Source organism: Oncorhynchus kisutch, unplaced genomic scaffold (assembly GCF_002021735.2).
Source record: "Oncorhynchus kisutch isolate 150728-3 unplaced genomic scaffold, Okis_V2 Okis03b-Okis08b_hom, whole genome shotgun sequence".
Classification (NCBI taxonomy): Eukaryota; Metazoa; Chordata; class Actinopteri; order Salmoniformes; family Salmonidae; genus Oncorhynchus; species Oncorhynchus kisutch.
Genome location: NW_022261980.1, coordinates 558,527 through 578,526, shown reverse-complemented (window position 1 = coordinate 578,526; position 20,000 = coordinate 558,527). Strand labels below are relative to the sequence as shown.

General features: G+C 45.2%; 1 protein-coding gene across 1 annotated transcript in view; it reads left to right on the top strand.

The window, feature by feature from the left end:
* The window catches only part of fbn1 (fibrillin 1), a 126,016-nt gene that overhangs the window by 58,812 nt on the left and 47,204 nt on the right, over positions 1 to 20,000 (top strand). Inside the window, 9 exon segments of the mRNA XM_031812385.1 lie at positions 1,016 to 1,141; positions 2,534 to 2,659; positions 2,947 to 3,069; positions 3,760 to 3,885; positions 6,649 to 6,774; positions 15,937 to 16,059; positions 16,630 to 16,752; positions 16,871 to 16,996; positions 18,909 to 19,031. Coding sequence (XP_031668245.1) covers positions 1,016 to 1,141; positions 2,534 to 2,659; positions 2,947 to 3,069; positions 3,760 to 3,885; positions 6,649 to 6,774; positions 15,937 to 16,059; positions 16,630 to 16,752; positions 16,871 to 16,996; positions 18,909 to 19,031 — 1,122 coding nt within the window.

Sequence of the window (20,000 nt, the reverse complement as noted above, 5' to 3'; positions counted from 1 at the left end):
CCTCTATCAGTACTGTATTGTGGAGTACATGACAGATGAAAACAAATTCAGTCTATAATAACATAATAACACATAAGGAAACTCCATCTCCATAGTAACTCCATCTCCATAGTAACTCCATCTCCATAGTAATTCCATCTCCATAGTAACTCCATCTCCATAGTAATTCCATCTCCATAGTAACTCCTTCTCCATAGTAACTCTGCCACAGGCCCTTAAAACGCTCTATGAAGTGGATCAGGGCAGGGGAGTCCTGCCATGCTGACATCCTGTTACAGACCCAGTACTCAAGCACCGTGTGTGTGTGTGTGTGTGTATAAGGAAGAGAGGGTGATTCGCTCCCCAGGCCTGTGCTGTGTGCATGTTACAGCCTTTATGGGAATACCAGCCATACATTTAGACCACGCTCAGATCACTCCCTATACTCTCAACCCACAGTACCATTCTCTGGATAATTGTATTTTACTGCTTGATTTACACACACACACACTCCAGCATCCAGACGGTTTTATATGCAATTACTGGTTATAATGTCCTAACATCTGTGAAAATGTTTCATGTTCAATGGTTTATTTCTCTATTTATGAATGTAATAGCCGTGGCATGGCATTGAACACATTCCTGACTGAGTGAAATTATATTTATTATTCCCACTAAGTAGTAATGAGTACAGATGAGAAAATATGGATAAATAGTCTGACGTATGTGACTCTCTTTCTTTCTTTCTTCTTTCTCTTTCTTTCTTTCTTTCTTTCTTTCTTTCTTTCTTTCTTTCTTTCTTTCTTTCTTTCTTTCTTTCTTTCTTCTTTCTTTCTTTCTTTCTTTCTTTCTTTCTTTCTTTCTTCTTTCTTTCTGTCTGTGTGTGTGTGTGTGTGTGTGTGTGTGTGTGTGTGTGTGTGTGTGTGTGTGTGTGTGTGTGTGTGTGTGTGTGTGTGTGTGTGTGTGTGTGTGTGTGTGTGTGTGTGTGTGTGTGTGTGTTTGTCTCTCTCTCTCACTCTGTGTTCTCTCCTCCCAGACATTGATGAGTGTGAGCGGAACCCTCTGCTGTGTCGCGGTGGTGAGTGTGTGAACAACGAGGGCAGCTTCCAGTGTTTGTGTCCCGACGGACACGAGATTGCCCCCGACGGATCCGCCTGTCTCGGTGAGTGATGAGGTCATCAGTGTGAGACCCTTCTTTGGTTCCAGGTAGAACCCTTTTGGTTTTGGGCCTTTTATTAAGAGTGTCGGCTGCCTTAAAACTAGGACACATCAATGAAATAGTGTGGTGACTGAGAGAACTTGAGTTGATTTAATGGCAACAAATACAAAAAGCAAATGTTAGATTTGTGTGCAGATTTTTCCATTGACAGTGGTATAATCCTATCAGAATGTCCCTGGTGTTATATTATTTTAAACAGCACATCCGGTTTGAACAGGAATACCGGGATGCCCGGTAATTTCTTGACATTTTCTCAGGAATAAAAATGTGTAGATTCTCTGGAAAATATGAAACCCTAGTGTGTGTGTGTGTGTCTCGGTGTGTGGGCTACATGGCTGGATGTGTATATGAATCTATGGGATGTATTGTGGTGATAGATGGCTGATAGCTAGGTATGTAGAGTGGGACTGGTTCTATGACCTTCTGGACCACTTCACATTATACAGACATGCTATGGAGACTAGCTTCTCCAATGACTGCACTGGAATGGACTGATGCCTTGCTATGACTGTATGTGTGTGTGTGTGTGTGTGTGTGTGTGTGTGTGTGTGTGTGTGTGTGTGTGTGTGTGTGTGTGTGTGTGTGTGTGTGTGTGTGTGTGCAAGCGTGCGTGTGTGTGTGCGTGCAAGCGTGCGTTCGTGCGTGTTTGTGTGTGTGCACGTGCATGTGTGTGCGAGTTGATCACTCATCCTTACCCATTTTGCCTCTGGTTGTGTTTTGTAGCTGATTTAGAAAGGGAAGTCTCTAGGAGTAAATGAGGAGGATGATCTATTGATTTAGAAAGGGAAGTCTCTAGGAGTAAATGAGGAGGAGGATCTATTGATTTAGAAAGGGAAGTCTCTAGGAGTAAATGAGGAGGATGATCTATTGATTTAGAAAGGGAAGTCTCTAGGAGTAAATGAGGAGGATGATCTATTGATTTAGAAAGGGAAGTCTCTAGGAGTAAATGAGGAGGATGATCTATTGATTTAGAAAGGGAAGTCTCTAGGAGTAAATGAGGAGGATGATCTATTGATTTAGAAAGGGAAGTCTCTAGGAGTAAATGAGGAGGATGATCTATTGATTTAGAAAGGGAAGTCTAGGAGTAAATGAGGAGTATGATCTATTGTCCAACAGCTTCACAATCATCTCCACATGTAGAGACAAGATGGAGCAACTGTGTTTAGTGGTGGGGTTGTTTTTAATGGCCTGTTTAATTGTGTGTGTGTGTGTGTGTGTGTGTGTGTGTGTGTGTGTGTGTGTGTGTGTGTGTGTGTGTGTGTGTGTGTGTGTGTGTGTGTGTGTGTGTGTGTGTGTGTGTGCCTGCGTGTGTGCCTGCGTGTGTGTGTTCCACAGATATTAACGAGTGTGAACTGAGTGAGAAGCTGTGTCGGAACGGTCAGTGTGTGAATATGATTGGACGATACCAGTGTTCCTGTGATACTGGATATAAATCCACGGAGGACAGACTGGCCTGTGTCGGTAAGACAACACCGTTCCAACAACTACACTGTTAGTTCTCTATTATCACTACTATTGTCATTTGTCTGCGTCCTTCAAACAGGAAAGGGGTGTTGATATAGTACTATTTGTTTTTGTGTTATATGAACCAGTGTCTGTAGCCATGGCGACCAAATCCTTCAGACTTAAATGACAGAAATGCTTGATGTGTAGGATAGGAAGAGTTATGAGCATGTCTCAAGTTATGTTTCATTCTTATGATGTGTGTGTAGTAACATGTATGTGTGTTCATTCCCTCCTGCATGCAGACATTGATGAGTGTACGATCCAGAATGGAGGTTGTGAGACATTCTGTACCAACTCAGAGGGGAGCTATGAGTGCAGCTGTCGTTCTGGATACGCCCTGATGCCAGACCTCAGGACCTGCACTGGTCAGTAGGACTGTTAGATGATCTCTCTCTCTCTCTCTCTCTCTCTTGTGTCTCAGTCTCTCTCTCTGTCAGTCTATGTCTCTCTGTCCTCCACCCCGACTTCAACCCAACCTGAGTCTGTTTGTCTATTTGTTCACCAGGAGCCAGGGAGAGCCCTATAACACTTAAATACACTGTGTTTCTAGACAGAGAGACATAGACGTCCTACCTCCAGACAGGGCCTTGTGAGGGGACTGGGAATAATTTCATTTGATATCAGTCTCATCCCTCTCAACACATGACTCCCATTGGCTCTGTTACCAGGGAGAGATACAACAGTCCAAATCATACAAAATGGTACAATAAATTGAAACACAGAAGCACATTGTTGACTAATCTTAGCATTTCCCCATGTTTTCTCCTGTTTACTGTTGGTTGCCAGGTGAGCAGCTATGCAAGATGTCTGTCCTCAGCTGGTATGAATGTGAACTGGTCTATGTTCAGCAGACTGTCTGTCTACAGTTCTGTCCTTCTCTGTCCTTACAGACATATGTGTGTCTGTCCTTCTCTGTCCTTACAGACATATGTGTGTCTGTCCTTCTCTGTCCTTACAGACATATGTGTGTCTGTCCTTCTCTGTCTTTACAGACATATGTGTGTCTGTTGTATTGGTGAGTGTTGTAGTGAATGTGTTATTCTGTCTCCCTCCAGACATTGATGAGTGTGAGGACAGTCCAGACATCTGTGACGGAGGCCAGTGTACCAACATCCCAGGAGAGTACCAGTGTCTCTGCTTCGATGGATTCATGTCTTCTGAAGATATGAAGACCTGTCTGGGTAACTAACCTACCTGTCTAGCGCTCTAAGCCACTGCCTCCAGAATACATGTAGCATTGTGAGCGTGGGCTTCCAATCTGACCCTCAGCTCTTCTAGAACAGCCTGTCCCCTCTCCTCAGTCATTCACGTTGCTGTCTAATCAACACAAAACAACAGGAAGGAGTGGGACTACACCACTGCTTCAAGAACTAAAACTACCTAACAGCCCCCAGTAGAGTTGTGTGGGTAAACTCTCACATACATAGTATCACACGGGGAGACATGTATTCAGTGTTGTTATTAGTTTTGAATGGTGAGACATGTATTCAGTGTTGTTATTAGTTTTGAATGGTGAGACATGTATTCAGTGTTGTTATTAGTTTTGAATGGTGAGACATGTATTCAGTGTTGTTATTAGTTTTGAATGGTGAGACATGTATTCAGTGTTGTTATTAGTTTTGAATGGTGAGACTACATGTCTTATTCGTTTTGAATGGTGAGACATGTATTCAGTGTTGTTATTAGTTTTGAATGGTGAGACATGTATTCAGTGTTAGTGTTAGTTTTGAATGGTGAGACATGTATTCAGTGTTGTTAGTTTTGAATGGTGAGACATGTATTCAGTGTTGTTAGTTTTGAATGGTGAGACATGTATTCAGTGTTGTTATTAGTTTTGAACGGTGAGACATGTATTCAGTGTTGTTATTAGTTTTGAACGGTGAGACATGTATTCAGTGTTAGTTTTGAATGGTGAGACATGTATTCAGTGTTGTTATTCGTTTTGAATGGTGAGACATGTATTCAGTGTTGTTATTCGTTTTGAATGGTGAGACATGTATTCAGTGTTAGTTTTGAATGGTGAGACATGTATTCAGTGTTAGTGTTAGTTTTGAATGGTGAGACATGTATTCAGTGTTAGTTTTGAATGGTGAGACATGTATTCAGTGTTGTTAGTTTTGAATGGTGAGACATGTATTCAGTGTTGTTATTAGTTTTGAACGGTGAGACATGTATTCAGTGTTGTTATTAGTTTTGAATGGTGAGACATGTATTCAGTGTTAGTTTTGAATGGTGAGACATGTATTCAGTGTTAGTTTTGAATGGTGAGACATGTATTCAGTGTTGTTAGTTTTGAATGGTGAGACATGTATTCAGTGTTGTTATTAGTTTTGAATGGTGAGACATGTATTCAGTGTTAGTTTTGAATGGTGAGACATGTATTCAGTGTTGTTAGTTTTGAATGGTGAGACATGTATTCAGTGTTGTTAGTTTTGAATGGTGAGACATGTATTCAGTGTTGTTATTCGTTTTGAATGGTGAGACATGTATTCAGTGTTAGTTTTGAATGGTGAGACATGTATTCAGTGTTAGTTTTGAATGGTGAGACATGTATTCAGTGTTAGTTTTGAATGGTGAGACATGTATTCAGTGTTAGTGTTAGTTTTGAATGGTGAGACATGTATTCAGTGTTGTTGTTAGTTTTGAATGGTGAGACATGTATTCAGTGTTGTTGTTAGTTTTGAATGGTGAGACATGTATTCAGTATTGTTATTAGTTTTGAATGGTGAGACATGTATTCAGTGTTGTTGTTAGTTTTGAATGGTGAGACATGTATTCAGTGTTGTTGTTAGTTTTGAATGGTGAGACATGTATTCAGTGTTAGTGTTAGTTTTGAATGGTGAGACATGTATTCAGTGTTAGTGTTAGTTTTGAATGGTGAGACATGTATTCAGTGTTAGTGTTAGTTTTGAATGGTGAGACATGTATTCAGTATTGTTATTAGTTTTGAATGGTGAGACATGTATTCAGTATTGTTATTAGTTTTGAATGGTGAGACATGTATTCAGTGTTGTTGTTAGTTTTGAATGGTGAGACATGTATTCAGTATCAGTGTTAGTTGTCATTTACATGTCCAGTGTTCTCTGTTCCTCCAGACACACAGGGGAACAGGCAGCAACACAATAAATCTGATATTTCTGTTTTTACAACAACATTTCTATTGATTTATCCTGACAATATAATATTAGCATAAAGGTTGTCCAAGATGACTCATGGAAACAATATGCCTTTGTGTGTCAGACAGACGAGGGAGGAATGCTTGGCATTCAGACGTCTGATTTCTACTGAGTAAAATATGAAGAATATGACAAGACTGATGTTAGAGTAGGGCTCTCACTGAGTGTAAACACACACACTTTAAGTCTACACACAGTGCAGGGCAGTGCAGGGGTCCTTTTTTGGTCAGAATAAAGCCTCTTTCTGGAGGTTTTATTTTTAGGTCTGAAAGTGTGTTTGAGGAGAAAGGACTTGTCTGCCCACTCCGTGCTGTCTCAGGGAGATCTGTAGTATAGCTAGTAACACAAGTAGTTATACAAGTAGTGATGCACTTGTAACAGTATAACTTTAGTCCGTCCCCTCGCCCATACCCGGGCTCAAACCAGGGACCCTCTGCACACATCAACAACTGACACCCACGAAGCATCGTTACCCATCGCGCCACAAAAGCCGCGGCCCTTGCAGAACAAGGGGAACCACTACTTCAAGGTCTAAGAGCAAGTGACGTCACCGATTGAACCGCTATTAGCGCCCACCACCGATAACTAGCTAGCCATTTCACATCCGTTACACACTCATCACTGGCTGTTAGAAACATGGGACAATAAACACTGAGTGGATATGTCCTATCTTCTATTGGATGTTTCGTGGTCCAGGTCTTGTGCTTCTACCTCTCTTTTCACTGATCATCTCTCACTATCTCTCTGTCTCTCTCTCTCTCTCTCTAGATGTGGATGAGTGTGAGCTGAACCCTAACATCTGTCTGAGTGGGAATTGTGAGAACAGCAAGGGATCCTTCATCTGCCATTGTGACAAGGGCTACTCCGTACGCAAGGGAACTACCGGCTGCACAGGTACACACATACATACACAGACAGACACACAGACAGACACACAGACACACACACACACAGACAGACACACACACACACACACACACACACACACACACACACACACACACACACACACACACACACACACACACACACAGACAGACAGACACACACACAGACACACATACACACACAGACAGACACACAGACAGACAGACAGACAGACAGACAGACAGACAGACACACACACACACACACACACACACACACACACACACACACACACACACACACACACAGACACACACACACTTTGGTGAGATCACCATGCTCTGATGTCAGATGCCTCAGATTAGATGATTGTTTGTTCCTTTGTTGTTGTTTCATTAGCTTCTCTTGAACATTACTGATGCTTGGGTCACAGCCTAATCACCTGGAGTCAACCCAACACACATACATACTGCAGTCAGAGAACAGGAGAGGACTGGAGGAGGGAGGAGGTAGACTGGAGGAGGGAGGAGGAGAGGTAGACTGGAGGAGGGGGGAGGAGAGGAGAGGTAGACTGGAGGAGGAGAGGTTGACTGGAGGAGAGGAGAGGTAGACTGGAGGAGAGGAGAGGTAGACTGGAGGAGAGGTAGACTGGAGGAGGGAGGAGGAGAGGTAGACTGGATGAGAGGAGAGGTAGACTGGAGGAAAGGAGAGGTAGACTGGAGGAGGGAGGAGGAGAGGTAGACTAGAGGAGAGGTAGACTGGAGGACGGAGGAGGAGAGGTAGACTGGAGGAGAGCAGAGGTAGAATGGAGGAGAGGAGAGGTAGACTGGAGGAGGGAGGAGGAGAGGTAGACTAGAGGAGAGGTAGACTGGAGGAGGGAGGAGGAGAGGTAGACTGGAGGAGAGGAGAGGTAGACTGGAGGAGAGGAGAGGTAGCCTGGAGGAGGAGAGGTAGACTGGAGGAGAGGAGAGGTAGCCTGGAGGAGGGGGGAGGAGAGGAGAGGTAGACTGGAGGAGAGAGGTAGACTGGAGGAGAGAGGTAGACTGGAGGAGAGGAGAGGTAGACTGGAGGAGAGCAGAGGTAGAATGGAGGAGAGGAGAGGTAGACTGGAGGAGGGAGGAGAAGAGGTAGACTGGAGGAGGGGGGAGGAGAGGAGAGGTAGACTGGAGGAGGAGAGGTTGACTGGAGGAGAAGAGAGGTAGACTGGAGGAGGGGGGAGGAGAGGAGAGGTAGACTGGAGCAGAGAGGTAGACTGGAGGAGAGGAGAGGAGAGGTAGACTGGAGGAGAGCAGAGGTAGAATGGAGGAGAGGGGAGGTAGACTGGAGGAGGGAGGAGGAGAGGTAGACTGGAGGAGAGGAGAGGTAGAATGGAGGAGAGGAGAGGTAGACTGGAGGAGGGAGGAGGAGAGGTAGACTGGAGGAGAGGAGAGGTAGACTGGAGGAGAGGAGAGGTAGACTGGAGGAGGGAGGAGGAGAGGTAGACTGGAGGAGAGGAGAGGTAGACTGGAGGAGAGGAGAGGTAGCCTGGAGGAGAGAGGTAGACTGGAGGAGAGGAGAGGTAGCCTGGAGGAGAGAGGTAGACTGGAGGAGAGGAGAGGTAGCCTGGAGGAGGAGAGGTAGCCTGGAGGAGGAGAGGTAGCCTGGAGGAGGAGAGTTAGAATGGAGGAGGAGAGGTAGACTGGAGGAGGGGGGAGGAGAGGAGAGGTAGACTGGAGGGGGAGAGGTAGACTGGAGGAGAGGAGAGGAGATGTAGACTGGAGGAGAGGAGAGGTAGACTGGAGGAGAGGAGAGGTAGACTGGAGGGGGAGAGGTAGACTGGAGGAGAGGAGAGGAGAGGTAGACTGGAGGAGGGGGAGGAGAGGTAGACTGGAGGAGGGGGGAGGAGAGGAGAGGTAGACTGGAGGAGAGAGGTAGACTGGAGGAGAGGAGAGGAGAGGTAGACTGGAGGAGAGCAGAGGTAGACTGGACGAGAGGAGAGGTAAACTGGAGGAGTGGGGAGGAGAGGAGAGGTAGAATGGAGGAGAGAGGTAGACTGGAGGAGAGGAGAGGTAGACTGGAGAAGAGGAGAGGAGAAGTAGACTGGAGGAGAGGTTGACTGGAGGAGAGGAGAGGTAGACTAGAGGAGAGGAGAGGTAGACTGGAGGAGAGGAGAGGAGAGGTAGACTGGAGGAGAGGAGAGGTAGACTGGAGGAGAGGAGAGGTAGACTGGAGGAGAGGAGAGGGGGAGAGGTTGACTTGAGGAGGGAGGAGAGGAGAGATAAACTGGAGGAGGGAGGAGAGGAGAGATAAACTGGAGGAGGGAGGAGAGGAGAGATAAACTGGAGGAGGGAGGAGAGGAGAGATAAACTGGAGGAGGGAGGAGAGGAGAGATAAACTGGAGGAGGGAGGAGAGGAGAGATAAACTGGAGGAGGGAGGAGAGGAGAGATAAACTGGAGGAGGGAGGAGAGGAGAGATAAACTGGAGGAGGGAGGAGAGGAGAGATAAACTGGAGGGGGGAGGAGAGGAGAGATAAACTGGAGGAGGGAGGAGAGGAGAGATAGCAGGAGAAATAAGAGAGAGCTGAGAGCAGGATAGAGACAGAGGAAAAGAGAACCAAACCAATGGAAAGATGTATACAGTACTTTAGCTAGCTGACAATATATGGTGGACACACACACACATACACACATACACACATACAGGCCTGGATGCTATTGTTGACTCACAGGCTGTGTTAGCTGGCCCTCTCCACTCCCAGATGTTGATTCTATGGGCTATAGCTGCGCTCCAAAGGACCCAAATGCTGTGTGTGTGTGTGCGTGTGTGTGTGTGTGTGTGTGTGTGTGTGTGTGTGTGTGTGTGTGTGTGTGTGTGTGTGTGTGTGTGTGTGTGTGAGACCAACGTGAGTATGGCCCCAGCTAGCGCTCTGTCTCCTGTCTCTCTGGGATAGTGCAGTGATGTCTGTATGAGTCACCATTCTCTCATTGTTTCCCCTCATACACAAACAAACAGATCTGTCTTAACCTCAGTCCCTGAGGAGACCCGAACACGCACACACACACATGTTCGTATTTTCCTTGTTTTGAGAAGGTTGGAATTGCCGAACAGCCGTCTCTGATTCACAGGTTTGGAATTCATCTCTTTGGAATGTGATGGAAGTGTTCTGTAATTTCTCTCAGACAGGGTTCTCAACTACATGTTATGTAAACCTGACAGGCATTCTGGCTATACTGGTAGTCTCTAATGGCACCCTATTCCTCTTGCAGTGCACTTCACTACACAAAGCACTGATGAAAAGTAGTGCACTACACAGGGAATAGGTTGTGATTTGAGAGAGGTTGTGATTTGAGAGAGAGAGAGAGAGAGAGAGAGAGAGAGAGAGAGAGAGAGAGAGAGAGAGAGAGAGAGAGAGAGAGAGAGAGAGAGCGAGAGTGAGAGAGAGAGAGAGAGAGAGAGAGAGAGAGAGAGAGATGTGAGCCATTGGAGCCAGCTGCTAACAGTGGTCCCAGAGGAATAATTTCTCTGCTCTATTCCACACTGCTTAGCACATGAAGGCAGTGTGTGTGTGTGTGTGTGTGTGTGTGTGTGTGTGTGTGTGTGTGTGTGTGTGTGTGTGTGTGTGTGTGTGTGTGTGTGTGTGTGTGTGTGTGTGTCACCCCAAGTGAGCCCGACTGGCCCAAAGGCTATAGCCTGAAATTCAACAGTATGAAACAAATCTCACATTTTTAACTGCACATTCCTGGCGTGTAGTGTCAGTGTTTTACATGTGTGTGCTTACTACTCTCTCTGGCTTCTAAGATCTGTAGTCTAGTGGAGCTCTTATAATCACATCTCTCTGCTGTCACCACCTTCACACTGATCACTCTATAGGACAGCACCTTAAATATACCATTAGTATACAGGGGGATATACAGTTAGTATACAGGGGGAATGTACAGTTAGTATACAGGGGGAATATACAGTTAGTATACAGGGGGAATGTACAGTTAGTATACAGGGGGATATACAGTTAGTATACAGGGGGAATGTACAGTTAGTATACAGGGGAATATACAGTTAGTATACAGGGGGAATGTACAGTTAGTATACAGGGGGAATGTACAGTTAGTATACAGGGGGATATACAGTTAGTATACAGGGGGAATGTACAGTTAGTATACAGGGGGAATGTACAGTTAGTATACAGGGGGAATATACAGTTAGTATACAGGGGGAATGTACAGTTAGTATACAGGGGGAATGTACAGTTAGTATACAGGGGGAATATACAGTTAGTATACAGGGGGAATGTACAGTTAGTATACAGGGGGATATACAGTTAGTATACAGGGGGAATGTACAGTTAGTATACAGGGGGAATATACAGTTAGTATACAGGGGGAATGTACAGTTAGTATACAGGGGGATATACAGTTAGTATACAGGGGGAATGTACAGTTAGTATACAGGGGGAATATACAGTTAGTATACAGGGGGAATATACAGTTAGTATACAGGGGGAATGTACAGTTAGTATACAGGGGGATATACAGTTAGTATACAGGGGGAATGTACAGTTAGTATACAGGGGGAATGTACAGTTAGTATACAGGGGGACTATACAGTTAGTATACAGGGGGAAGGTACAGTTAGTATACAGGGGGAATATACAGTTAGTATACAGGAGGAATGTACAGTTAGTATACAGGGGGAATATACAGTTAGTATACAGGGGGAATATACAGTTAGTATACAGGGGGAATGTACAGTTAGTATACAGGGGGATATACAGTTAGTATACAGGGGGATATACAGTTAGTATACAGGGGGAATATACAGTTAGTATACAGTTAGTATACAGGGGGAATATACAGTTAGTATACAGTTAGTATACAGGGGGATATACAGTTAGTATACAGGGGGAATGTACAGTTAGTATACAGTGTATACAGTTAGTATACAGGGGGAATGTACAGTTAGTATACAGTGTATACAGTTAGTATACAGGGGGAATGTACAGTTAGTATACAGGGGGAATGTACAGTTAGTATACAGGGGGATATACAGTTAGTATACAGGGGGAATGTACAGTTAGTATACAGGGGGAATATACAGTTAGTATACAGGGGGATATACAGTTAGTATACAGGGGGAATGTACAGTTAGTATACAGGGGGAATATACAGTTAGTATACAGGGGGAATGTACAGTTAGTATACAGTTAGTATACAGGGGGAATGTACAGTTAGTATACAGGGGGAATGTATAGTTAGTATACAGGGGGAATGTACAGTTAGTATACAGTTAGTATACATGGGGAATGTACAGTTAGTATACAGGGGGAATGTACAGTTAGTATACAGGGGGAATGTACAGTTAGTATACAGGGGGAATGTACAGTTAGTATACAGGGGGAATGTACAGTTAGTATACAGGGGGAATATACAGTTAGTATACAGGGGGAATGTACAGTTAGTATACAGGGGGAATGTACAGTTAGTATACAGGGGGAATATACAGTTAGTATACAGTTAGTATACAGGGGGATATACAATTAGTATACAGGGGAATGTACAGTTAGTATACAGGGGGAATATACAGTTAGTATACAGGGGGAATATACAGTTAGTATACAGTGTATACAGTTAGTATACAGTTAGTATACAGGGGGAATATACAGTTAGTATACAGTTAGTATACAGTTAGTATACAGGGGGATATACAGTTAGTATACAGGGGGAATATACAGTTAGTATACAGGGGGAATGTACAGTTAGTATACAGGGGGAATGTACAGTTAGTATACAGGGGGAATATACAGTTAGTATACAGGGGGATATACAGTTAGTATACAGGGGGATATACAGTTAGTATACAGGGGGAAGGTACAGTTAGTATACAGGGGGAATATACAGTTAGTATACAGGGGGAAGGTACAGTTAGTATACAGTGTATACAGTTAGTATACAGGGGGAATGTACAGTTAGTATTCAGGGGGAATATACAGTTAGTATACAGGGGGAATGTACAGTTAGTATACAGGGGGAATATACAGTTAGTATACAGGGGGAATGTACAGTTAGTATACAGTGTATACAGTTAGTATACAAGGGGAATATATACCATCTCCCCAGGGAGACTGTAAACCAATATGTACTTTTCTTTAATTGAAAATACTCAATGGATAAATTACTTGATTACTGCCTTGATGAAGTAGAAAGAGATGGAGAGAGAGAGGGAAAGCAAAGCGAGAGAGATCTGGGATCTTGCTGGGGCTCTGAACAGGACTGGGCTGTGGGCCAAGTATTGTGAGGGTCAGAGTTTTCCAGATGCTTGTTTTTAGTCAAACCACTGTCTACGTTATAGAGGCAGTTTCTCTCTGTGACCTAGATAAAGAGTTGTTCCAGGCAGACTACTTTGCAGACCCCTGCCAAATCTCACAGCGCCTGGATAGGTATTTAACATATCAGCGAACCACATCACATGATGTAGAAGTCTGATGCCCGACTGCACAGTCACTGACATGGCACACAGCCATTGATTGATGCAAGGCAACGACTCCATTATCGTCGGCTTGGAATACGACCAATGTCTGACCAATCTCTGCGTTATAGAGGCTGTGTGGGTGATGTTCAGAATGAATCTGTGTGGTTGTGAAAGTGAATCACAGCCCCTGGAGTTTGGAGTTCTATGTGTGACTGCGTGGTGTCTGATACACTGCTCACACTACTACTAGTCCATGTGGTTGACCAGCAGATAAACCATGTAGGACAAATGGAGGTAAAAGCTTTGTTTTTACCAGATAAAGAGAGTTTAACTGCTCTCATTAATCCTTCTCATTTCTGGATGCCCTGCTCTGTTTTAACATGGAGAGGTATTTGATCATTATAGCTAATAATCTGAGCAATAATCCGTCTTGAGAGAGGGAGATGTATTTGTAATGCTTGGTAATGTAATTGTAATGGGTTTGTAATGAAAGGAGTTTATGTTTATTAGTAGAGTTAAGCCCAGGCACGCTATAACCATGGGGTATATAAGAATCCTTTTACTTTCCAAACTGACATCTGGACCAAGAAACATTAACGTTTAAAATGACTACACACACACACACACACACACACACACACACTATCTAGCCCTCACTGTCACAGCTCCAGTTGAAGTTGTGTTAGTTTATGGGCAGTAGGTCTGAATGTCTGTGATGGAGGTTAACAGCTCCAGTGAAAGTCTGAGTGGTAGAGAGGCCTGGACATGCAGACCATAAGGACTGAACCAGACCAGACAAGAGAGAGAGACTGAACCAAACGAGACCAGTGAGAGAGACTGAACCAGACCAGAGAGAGAGACTGAACCAGATCAGAGAGAGAGACTAAACCAGACCAGACCAGAGAGAGAGGCCTGAACCAGACCAGAGAGAGAGACTGAACCAGACCAGACCAGAGAGAGAGACTGAACCAGACCAGAGAGAGAGACCAAACCAGACCAGACCAGAGGGACTAAACCAGACCAGAGAGACTGAATCAGAAGGAAAAAGAGAGAGAGGATGAGAGGGAAAGAGAGTGAGATAGAGAGAGGATGAGAGGGAAAGAGAGTGAGATAGAGAGAGACTGAGAGGGAAAGAGAGTGAGATAGAGAGAGATAGAGAGGGAAAGAGAGAGAGATAGATAGGGAAAGAGAGTGAGATAGAGAGAGATAGAGAGGGAAAGAGAGAGAGATAGAGAGGGAAAGAGAGGGAAAGAGAGAGAGGATGAGAGGGAAAGAGAGTGAGATAGAGAGAGGATGAGAGGGAAAGAGAGTGAGATAGAGAGAGACTGAGAGGGAAAGAGAGTGAGATAGAGAGAGATAGAGAGGGAAAGAGAGAGAGATAGAGAGAGGATGAGAGGGAAAGAGAGTGAGATAGAGAGAGACTGAGAGGGAAAGAGAGAGAGATAGAGAGAGATAGAGAGGGAAAGAGAGAGAGATAGATAGGGAAAGAGAGTGAGATAGAGAGAGATAGAGAGGGAAAGAGAGAGAGATAGAGAGGGAAAGAGAGTGAGATAGAGAGAGATAGAGAGGGAAAGAGAGAGAGATAGATAGGGAAAGAGAGTGAGATAGAGAGAGATAGAGAGGGAAAGAGAGAGAGATAGAGAGAGATAGAGAGGGAAAGAGAGAGAGATAGAGAGAGATAGAGAGGGAAAGAGAGTGAGATAGAGAGAGATAGAGAGGGAAAGAGAGAGAGATAGAGAGGGAAAGAGAGAGAGATAGAGAGAGATAGAGAGGGAAAGAGAGAGAGATAGAGAGGGAAAGAGAGTGAGATAGAGAGAGATAGAGAGGGAAAGAGAGAGAGATAGAGAGGGAAAGAGAGTGAGATAGAGAGAGATAGAGAGGGAAAGAGAGTGAGATAGAGAGAGATAGAGAGGGAAAGAGAGAGAGATAGATAGGGAAAGAGAGTGAGATAGAGAGAGATAGAGAGGGAAAGAGAGAGAGATAGAGAGAGATAGAGAGGGAAAGAGAGAGAGATAGAGAGAGATAGAGAGGGAAAGAGAGTGAGATAGAGAGAGATAGAGAGGGAAAGAGAGAGAGATAGAGAGGGAAAGAGAGTGAGATAGAGAGAGATAGAGAGGGAAAGAGAGTGAGATAGAGAGGGAAAGAGAGTGAGATAGAGAGGGAAAGAGAGTGAGATAGAGAGAGATAGATAGGGAAAGAGAGTGAGATAGAGAGAGATAGAGAGAGATAGATAGGGAAAGAGAGTGAGACAGAGAGAGATAGAGAGAGATAGATAGGGAAAGAGAGAGAGATAGATAGGGAAAGAGAGTGAGATAGAGAGAGATAGAGAGGGAAAGAGAGTGAGACAGAGAGAGATAGAGAGAGATAGAGAGAGATAGAGAGAGATAGATAGGGAAAGAGAGTGAGATAGAGAGAGATAGATAGGGAAAGAGAGTGAGACAGAGAGAGATAGAGAGCAGTTGAGCGATAGGGTTATTTTCTGGTTCTGTAGCAGCAGTATATTTCTCTCATTTCATCATTGATTTCATCAGAGGCCGATGTGGGCTGGCTTCAGTGTATGCCTCTGAGTAGATAAACCAGGACACACCGACCAGTCAACCAAACATCAACCTAACAATAACCTTACATCAACCTAACAATAACCACACAATAACACAAGACACATCAGTCGACCAAACACAAACAACTTGTAACCTTTGACAAGTGAGTTCCATACTAACTCTCATCTCTCTCTCTCTCTGTAGATATTAATGAGTGTGAGATTGGGGCCCATAATTGTGACAGACATGCCTCATGTACCAACACGGCTGGCAGCTTCAAGTGTAGCTGTGCTCCGGGATGGATTGGAGACGGGATCAAATGCACAGGTAGGAACAACCTATGACCAGCTATAACCAGCTGTGAACAGCCATGAACAGGGAGGAACAGGTAGGAACAACCTATAACCAGCTATAACCAGCTGTGACCAGCTATGACCAGCTATGACCAGCTGTGACCAGCTATAATCAGATATGACCAGCTATAACCAGCTATGACCAGCTGTAACCAGCTATAACCAGATATAACCAGCTATGACCAGCTGTGACCAGCTATAACCAGCTATGACCAGCTATAACCAGCTGTGACCAGCTATAACCAGCTATGACCAGCTATAACCAGCTATGACCAGCTGTGACCAGCTATGACCAGCTATAACCAGCTGTGACCAGCTATGACCACTTATGACTTGTAGTAACCAATAACCACCAACTTTGGTATAACGTTTTAGAAACGTCTACCAGAATACCAGTTATAAACCATTGTTGTTATAAACAACAATATTCAGTTATCTGTACCCGTTTTAGATGTTCTATCAACCCAGCTACATCTAATACTATCTATTCCCGTTATGAATGGTTTATCAAGCATCAATAATCAACCATCTGTGTGTGTTTCAGACCTGGATGAGTGTTCCAACGGGACCCACATGTGCAGCAACAACGCAGACTGTCTGAACACCATGGGATCATACCGCTGCCACTGCAAGGACGGATTCTCTGGGGACGGATTCTACTGCTCAGGTCACAGGGTCACACACGGACTCATGTTCAAATATTTCACTTGACTGTAGATCTCAGTACCTGCTTATTATTCTCAGTGAAGTGATTTGTAATGATGTGTTTATGTGTTCTGGTACAGACAGCGATGAGTGTGCAGATAACGTGAACCTGTGTGAGAGCGGTAACTGCCTGAATGTTCCTGGAGGCTACCGTTGTGAGTGTGACATGGGTTTCATCCCAACCCCGGATGGAAAGGCCTGCGAGGGTAAGACAGCCACTGACACCCTAACAACACTGTGTCTATTTCTGCCATGTGTACATTTAAATCACGATATTATCTGTCTAACAGTTACATGCTGTTAAAGAAGGCAGTTTTGGAATAGTCGTATGTTTATAGTTTATATATAGTTTACAGTTGTGCTTTATTAAAGAGAAAGGAGAAGTTTCATTTAGCCAATAAAACACAGGGCTGGAATGAGATGCTCAAACTGGCCTCCTTATGTTTAACTTTACACTTCTTGAACCAATAATTAAACAAATTAACTGCAGCACACTGGTATTCTGTCAGCATGTGTGTGTGCGTGTGTGTCCCTTAGTGTGTGTGTGTGTGTGTGTCCCTTAGTGTGTGGTGTCCCTTAGTGTGTGTGTCCCTTAGTGTGTGTGTCCCTTAGTGTGTGTGTGCCCCTTAGTGTGTGTGTGTCCCTTAGTGTGTGTGTGCCCCTTAGTGTGTGTGTGTCCCTTAGTGTGTGTGTGCCCCTTAGTGTGTGTGTGTGTCCCTTAGTGTGTGTGTGCCCCTTAGTGTGTGTGTGTCCCTTAGTGTGTGTGTCCCTTAGTGTGTGTGTGCCCCTTAGTGTGTGTGTGTGTCCCTTAGTGTGTGTGTCCCTTAGTGTGTGTGTGCCCCTTAGTGTGTGTGTGCCCCTTAGTGTGTGTGTGTGTCCCTTAGTGTGTGTGTGCCCCTTAGTGTGTGTGTGTCCCTTAGTGTGCGTGTGTGTCCTTAGTGTGTGTGTGTGTGTGTGTCCCTTAGTGTGTGTGTCCCTTAGTGTGTGTGTCCCTTAGTGTGTGTGTCCCTTAGTGTGTGTGTGCCCCTTAGTGTGTGTGTGCCCCTTAGTGTGTGTGTGCCCCTTAGTGTGTGTGTGTGTCCCTTAATGTGTGTGTCCCTTAGTGTGTGTGTCCCTTAGTGTGTGTGTGTGTCCCTTAATGTGTGTGTCCCTTAATGTGTGTGTCCCTTAGTGTGTGTGTGTCCCTTAGTGTGCATGTGTGTCCCTTAGTGTGCATTTGTGTCCCTTAGTGTGCGTGTGTCCCTTAGTGTGCGTGTGTGTCCCTTAGTGTGTGTGTGTGTGTGTGTGTCCCTTAGTGTGTGTGTCCCTTAGTGTGTGTGTCCCTTAGTGTGTGTGTCCCTTAGTGTGCGTGTGTCCCTTAGTGTGCGTGTGTGTCCCTTAGTGTGCGTGTGTGTCCCTTAGTGTGTGTGTGCCCCTTAGTGTGTGTGTCCCTTAGTGTGTGTGTCCCTTAGTGTGTGTGTGTGTCCCTTAGTGTGTGTGTCCCTTAGTGTGCATGTGTGTCCCTTAGTGTGTGTGTGTCCCTTAATGTGAGTGTGTCCCTTAATGTGTGTGTCCCTTAGTGTTTGTGTGTGTCCCTTAGTGTGTGTGTGTGTCCCTTAATGTGTGTGTCCCTTAGTGTGTGTGTCCCTTAGTGTGCATGTGTGTCCCTTAGTGTGCATTTGTGTCCCTTAGTGTGCGTGTGTCCCTTAGTGTGCGTGTGTGTCCCTTAGTGTGTGTGTCCCTTAGTGTGTGTGTCCCTTAGTGTGCATTTGTGTCCCTTAGTGTGCGTGTGTCCCTTAGTGTGCGTGTGTGTCCCTTAGTGTGTGTGTGTGTGTGTGTGTGTGTGTGTGTCCCTTAGTGTGCGTGTGTGTCTCTTAGTGCGTGTGTATCCCTTAGTGTGTGTTTGTCTCTTAGAGTGTGTGTGTACATGTGTGTGTACCCCTTAGTATGCGTGTGTGTCTCTTAGTGTGTGTGTGTCCCTTAGTGTGTGTTTGTCTCTTAGAGTGTGTGTGTGTATGTGTGTGTGTGTGTGTGTGTGTGTGTCAAGGTACACTCCGTCCCAGGACCATTCATCCTTCCCAGCTGGACTCCCTCTCTAACCGCTCTCTGTCTCCCTCTCTCTCTCCCTCCCTCCCACAGACATAGACGAGTGTACCTTTGCCGATATCTGTGTGAATGGGAGGTGTCAGAACATTCCGGGGCTGTTCAGGTGTCAGTGTAGCATCGGCTACGAGCTGGACAGGAGCGGAGGCAACTGCACTGGTAAACCACACACACCTGTTAAAACATAGGCATACACACAACGCACAGTCTTCTCTGTGTGATAACACACCCCGTCACCCCAGTGTAGCTCTCCTCAGAGAACCTGTATGGGTCAGGATATATACTGTCTATTAAGCCCAGTAGAATAACACATTACATTGGTATCAATGCTAAGTGTTTCTCCATAGACACTAAAACAAAGAACAACAGGTTAACACAAGGCTACATGGCCTGTCAGTAAGACTGTCCCTGAGTTTCTGTGTTGTCATGACACTCTGTTCTCTGGACACTGTGAAGAGACGACCAGTCTCCCCCACCCAAACCCTCATCCCTCCTAACCCCAATCAGACTCATCCCCCTCTCCACTGGGATGGAGGGATGGAGAAAGGGATGATTCCTCTCCTCCCTCAGTATAAGGAGTCATATTAATGATGAAGACTGACACCCACTCCCTAATACCACACACACACACACACCTCACATCACTAGCGTACACACTGAGACATTTGTGACAGTCTCTCCCTCTCTCTCTCCCTCTCTCTCTCTCCCTCTCTCCATCCACCCCCTGTCTCTTTATCCATCCACCACCTCTCTCTCTCTCTCTCTCTCCATCCACCCCCCTCTCTCTCTCCATCCACCACCCCCCCCCCCCTCTCTCTCTCTCTCTCTCTCTCTCCAACCACCCCCCTTCTCCCTCCCTCTCTCTCGCTCTCTCTCTCTCTCTCTCCCCATCCACCCTCCCTCTCTCTCTCTCTCTCTCTCTCTCTCCCCATCCACCCCCTCTCTCTCTCTCTTTCTCCATCCATCTACCACCCCTCTCTCTCTTTTCTCTCCTTCTCTCTCTCTCTCTCTCTCTCTCTCTCCTCTCTCCTCCTCTCTCTCTCTCTCTCTCTCTCTCTCTCCATCCACCACCTCTCTCTCTCTCTCTCCATCCACCATCCCTCTCTCTCTCTCTCCACCACCACCCTT